Source organism: Anolis sagrei, chromosome 3 (genome assembly GCF_037176765.1).
Source record: "Anolis sagrei isolate rAnoSag1 chromosome 3, rAnoSag1.mat, whole genome shotgun sequence".
NCBI lineage: Eukaryota > Metazoa > Chordata > Lepidosauria > Squamata > Dactyloidae > Anolis > Anolis sagrei.
Genome location: NC_090023.1, coordinates 39,352,440 through 39,358,439, shown reverse-complemented (window position 1 = coordinate 39,358,439; position 6,000 = coordinate 39,352,440). Strand labels below are relative to the sequence as shown.

General features: G+C 43.5%; 1 protein-coding gene across 1 annotated transcript in view; it reads left to right on the top strand.

The window, feature by feature from the left end:
- Window positions 1-5,122: 5,122 nt before the first annotated feature.
- The window catches only part of GAP43 (growth associated protein 43), an 88,572-nt gene continuing 87,694 nt past the window's right edge, over window positions 5,123-6,000 (top strand). The window contains exon 1 of the mRNA XM_060770788.2: window positions 5,123-5,472. Within this exon, the coding sequence (XP_060626771.2) occupies window positions 5,443-5,472 (30 nt within the window). The 5' untranslated portion in view covers window positions 5,123-5,442. The remainder of the gene's footprint in view (window positions 5,473-6,000) is intronic.

Here is a 6,000-nt window from a genome sequence, read left to right as displayed (position 1 = left end):
AATATATCTTCATATTTGGGGGCAATGGCAACTGCAGTTAAAAAGAATGAACACATGAATATATGAGATTCTCAATGACAGATGTGGACAGATTGTTGGCAAAGAAAATTGAAGAAGCCTATCCATTGGAGAAAAAAAGATTAATTTTATTTGAACTTTCATTTCAGTAACTTTGAAGTGGCTCAGATCCATGAATTTCCTGGCACAGGTCCATGCATTTCCACATTTTCAGAGTTAGTCACTCTGCCTCAGATTCTCAGAAGGCACACGTAACTATGTGCTGTGATTATTTTTCTGCAAGTGCCATTGGTAATATATTCACATTGCATCTATAAGTATATTAATGCATGCATACATACATATTCTGTGGAAAAATGTTCAGATACTTTTCTGCATATGGCTTATGTAAAAAGCTCTTCAAACAGTAACCTTGATAAACTGAATGCTAAGACAACACTTCTGATCTCCAGTTTAAAAACTGTGTCTCTTACAAAAAGAAGTTGCAGCATGTTCCTATGAACAAGCATTGTTGTTGTGTGACTTCAAGTCATTTCGTGGACAACAAGTGAAACGTGAGCCAACAATGTCATCCAGCAGCTAAAAAAGCCAATGGGATTTTGGCCTGCATAAATAGGAGCATAGTGTCTAGATCCAGGGAAGTCATGCTACCCCTCTATTCTGCCCTGGTCAGACCACACCTGGAATACTGTGTCCAATTCTGGGCACCGCAATTGAAAGGAGATGTTGACAGACTGGAATGGGTCCACAGATGGGTGACATAAATGATCAAGGGTCTGGAGAACAAGCCCTATGAGGAGCAGCTTAAAAAGCAGGGCAGAAGAGAAGGCTGAGAGGAGACATGATGAAGGCCATGTATCAATATGTAAGGGGAAGTCATAGGGAGGAGGGAGCAAGCTTGTTTTCTGCTGCCTTTGTAACTAGGATGCAGATCAATGACTTCAAACTACAGAAAAGGAGATTCCACCTGAACATAAGGAAGAACTTCCTAACTGTGAGAACTGTTCAGCAGTGGAACTCTCTATTCTGGAGTGTGGTGGAGGCTCCTTCTTTGGAAGCTTTTAAATAGAGGCTGGATGGACATCTGTCGGGGTTGCTTTGGCAGGGGGTTGGACTGGATTGCCCATGAGGTCCCTTCCAACTCTATGATTCTAATGGTGACCCTGTATCAAGGTTTTATTAGAAAGATTTGTTCAGAGTGAATTTGCCTTTACCTTCCTTTGAGACAGAGAGTGTGATTTGCCCAATGCATTTCAAGGTTGAGCAGGGATTTGAACAATTGTCTACATGGTTATAGTCAACATTGAGACCACTACACCACAGGCATAGGATGGGACTATTTGACTTGGCAATAGTGTATGTAATAATGACCATATATTTAAGTTGATCAATCACAACTTTAATTAATGTTATTCTAGTCTCCAAGTCACAAGAAGAGAAGCTTCTGCTTTATTCTGGATTACTCTCATCTGGAGAACTGTGTCCACATATGGGTATGGGTCACTTTGAGAATGATGTAGATAAACTGGAAGTGATTGAGAGGAGGGCAAATTTCAAAAACCTTGTTTTTAGATTACTAACTGGAGCAAGTTACAGGGAGCAGTCAATCCCTCTGTTTAAACAGCTCCACTAGCTGCCAATGAGTTTTCGGTCCCAATTAAAATGCAGGTGATTACCTACAAAGCTCTAAATGGTTCAGGAACTGCCTATCTTCTTAATCGCATCTTCCCTTATTAACCAACATGAGCCCTAAGATTACCCGGGGAGGCCCTCCTCTCGCTTCCGCCTCCGTCTCAAGTGCGGTTGGTGGGATGAGGGAGAGGGCCTTCTCAGTGGTGCCCTTCCCCCCACCCCAGCTCTGGAACTCTCTTCCTAGGGAGATTAGAGTGTCCCCTACTCTGTCCTCCTTCCACAAGAACCTAAAAACATGGATGTTCCATTGTGCCATTGACTAGGCAGTTCCGGAGAATTGGCTCTTTAATACCTAAGTTCTGGCACTTTAGCATGGCCCTCCGCTCTATAATCCTGACATTTTAATGCCCAAGGACATTACTCTCCCATCCCTGCGACTGAATTTTGCACTTTCCCTTAGCTCTATCTAGGAATTTTGCACAAACTAAGAGCCCTTTGAACTCAGCATTTTTATTGCTCCCATGGCACTGCTTTTATGTGATATGCTTTGTTATGATATGTTCCTATTTGGTTTGTTTTTGTTTTTATTTTACTGCATGATGTTTTAACTCAGTGCTCTCCAGGCTTTTTCCTTTGTAAACCACCCTGAGTCCCTTCGGGAAGATGGAGGTGGGGTATAAAAATAAAGTTGTTGTTGTTGTTGTTGTTGTTGTTGTTGTTGTTATTATTATTATTATTATTATTATTATTATTATTTAGGAGTATAATTTCAGGATCTCTAGACAATATGGCCAATACCGGTGTAGGGTAGATGATACTGGGAAGCTGTCATCTAGAAGAGTCATTTTTTTCAAATCCAAGCTTAGGGATATGGAAAACAAATCCCATAAAGCAAGGATGAAACACCTTCAGGATGGTATCTTCAGAATGTAGAAGAGAAGGTTGAGGGAGATAGGAGTGCAGCTCAGGGGAAGGGGGCAAAATGAAAGCAATGACTCTCAGGCTTCTGCCTTGCATTTTCTTCTTCTTGTTGTTGTACTTGCCCAGTGAGTCACAGCAACACTTTTCAGTATGTCTGAACTAATGTGGCTTCTTCTAGCTGCCTTTTTGGCTGATTTTCATCTTCCCCCCACCCTCCTTTTGTCTGTTTTAAGGGAAATTATGGGTGTCAAAAAGTGAAGGGAGCAGACTGCTTTAGAAGATTTGGGGGCAAAAAAAATCACTCCACAAGGGATCTGAATGACTTTGATAAATTTCCGAAGAGGGTGCAATAGGCCACATTTAAGAGTCCAAAGAAACATCAGTGGTCCACAGACTGCACTTTGACCACTCCTAACTTAGAAGTATTGTTCCTGAAAAGGAGTAGAAAACATTACTAAGGGAATGTGAACACAACAAGCATAAAATGCTAGAAATTTATGGATGAAATGAGAATTTCATTGAGTGGGGCTGAATTTTTCTTCGGCGCTGCCATGCCTTCATTTGTCCCACTCAACTGTACTCCTGGAGGGAGTGTGTGGATGATGGTGCTCTTCAAAAACTTGAAATACCACACTTGAAATAAAACAAAGGCATAATCTGATTCTGTATTGCTCGTCAAAATTAGTTCTAATAGACTTACATTATAGAAAGGTAGATTTCTGGTGGAGCATCTTAATGGCTAGAGAACTTTGGCAATTGAATTATTCACCTAGAATGGGAGTCAGTTGGGGAGATAGGGCGGAATATAAAGTCTTATTATTATTCCTGTGTTCAACAGAGCACAATCTCAGTTGAGTACACATCTGGACACAAGCATTCCAGATGTGAGATATGTGACTATTTGCACAACAAGTGCTTTTTGAGATGTGTGGTGGAGCAAATAAATACATGAACATTTAAAATATGTCACTGATAATGTCTTTGCTGGGGACATTTGCTTGGCCTTTGGTATGTGAACCTGAGTCCGAAGACTAGCAGACTGTCCAGGGGTTCTCAACCTTCCTAATGCCATGACCCTTTAATACAGTTCTTCATGTAGTGGTGACTTCCAACCATAACATTAACATTTTTTTACTTCATAACTGTAATTTTGCTACTGTTATAAATCATAATGTAAATATCTGATGTGCAGGATGTGTTTTCGTTCACTGGACCAAATTTGGCACAAATACCTAATGCACCCTAATGCACCCAGATACCTAATGGTGAGGGGGGGGGGGGTTGATTTTGTTATTTGGGAGTTGTAGTTGCTGGGATTTCTGGTCAAAGTGCATTCTGAACTCCAAGGATGGAATTGAACCAAACTTGGCACATAGAGCTACCATGACCAACAGAAAATTCTGGAAGGGTTTGGTGGACATTGACATTGAGTTTGGGAGTTGTAGTTCACCTATATCCAGAGAGCACTGTGGATTCAAACAATGATGGATCTGGATCGAATTTCGCACAGATACTCAATATACCCAAAGGTGAACACTGGTGGAGTTTGAGGAAAATATACCTTAATATTTGGGAGTTGTAGTTGCTGGTATTTATAGTTCACCTCCAATCAAAGAGCATTCTGAACTCCACCAACGATGGAATTGAACCAAACTTGGCACACAGAACTCCCATGACCAACAGAAAATACTGGAAGGGTTTGGTAGGCATTGGCCTTGAGTTGTAGTCCATCTACATCCAGAAAGCACTGTTGATTCAAATAATGATGGATCTGGACCAAACTTCACACGGATACGCAATATACCCAAATGTGAACACCGGTGGAGTTTGGGGAAATAAACCTTGACATTTGGGAGGTGTGGTTGCTGGGATTTATAGTTCACCTACAATCAAAGAGCATTCTGAACCCCATTGACGATAGAATTGGGCCAAACTTCCCACACAGAACCCTCATGACCAATAGAAAATACTGTGTTTTCTGATGGTCTTTCGCGACTTTTCTGACACCCTTTCGCGACCCTCTCAATGGTTCTGACCCTCAAGTTGAGAAATGCTGATCTAATCTTACTTTGCTAACTTGTGTCCCAATCTCTGCTTCATGCTGGAAGCTTTTGGTGTGCCTTGGAAACTGGCTTCCTAGTGAACACTGAATTTAACATATAAATAAGTAACCTCTTCAGATAAGAGTGCACCCCTAGTTCCTAGTCCTCCTGGGGTGAATCAGTGATGATGATGATTCCTCCTCCCTATCTTCCTCTTCTTCTTCTAAAAAGGAGCTCCTTAGGTCTAAGCCTGCCTTGAGACATCCATACCTTGCCACACCCCTCTGAACAATCTGCAAGGCTTCTCCTCGTGTGCCCCCCCCCCCAAAAAAAACCCCAATGCCAGCCGTCCCCCTGCAAGAGCAATTTCTGTACAGTGGGGAAGTCGCCCGGTAATTGGGTCCAGATTGGATACGTTTAAATATTCATGAGGCTGGCAGAGGGCTGCGAGGGGGTGGCTGCCTCTCCGAGTGGGGTGGGGGCTGCTGGGGGGGGGGGGGTGAGGGAGGAGGAGGAGGAGAAGTGACTAGTCACCGAGAGCTGCCAAGGCACAATTCTGGGAAAGAGACAGCGAGCGAGAGCAAGAGCATGTGAAATGAGCAATAACTGTGGACCTTACAGTTGCTGCTGCTAACTGCCCTGGTGTGTGTGTGTGTGTCTGTGAGTGTGTGTGTGTGTGAGAGAGAGAGTGAGTGAGAGAGAGAAAGAGGGAGGGGAGGAGTGGAGAGGGTGGGGGGAGAGATAAGAGAGAGAGGGAGAGAGAGGAGGAAAAAAGGAGAGAGAAGGAAGGAAGGAAGGAACAACAAGGAAGAAAGGGGACAATACAATCATGCTGTGCTGTATGAGAAGAACAAAACAGGTAGAGCTGGAGATTTATATATATTTTTTTCTACTTCTTTCTGTCGGAAGCATTCCTGGGCTGTGATGTCCCTTGTTTGTGCATCCCTCAACCCTCTGGTTGCTAGTCTCCGGGATTTGGGATTGCTGGTTTGCCGGTGTTGGGTTGAGCATCTTCCCAGGGAAGGAAGGCTCAGCCTCGCACACCCCTCTGGTGAAGGCAGTGGGGTGTGTGGGTGTGTTGCCATGCCTGAGAAGTCGGGGGGGGGGGGAGTGGGAGGCTTCCTAAGGATCCGAATTGGGGGAAAAGCCAGGGGTGTGTGAGAGAGAGAACCCCCCTCCTCCTTAGGCACACCTTTTTTTTTGGGAAGGTGGGTGTGGGGTGAATGGGAAGTCTGCTTGGGTTTGCCTTATCTTGGTATTTGAGGGTGTGAATATGGCTTGGAGGAGGGGGAGAAACCCAATTCTTTCTTGAAATGTCTGTTTCAAAATCCCCCCTCCCTCAAGATATTCAGTAGATCTTGAATTGATGGGTGGAAGGATGCATTCT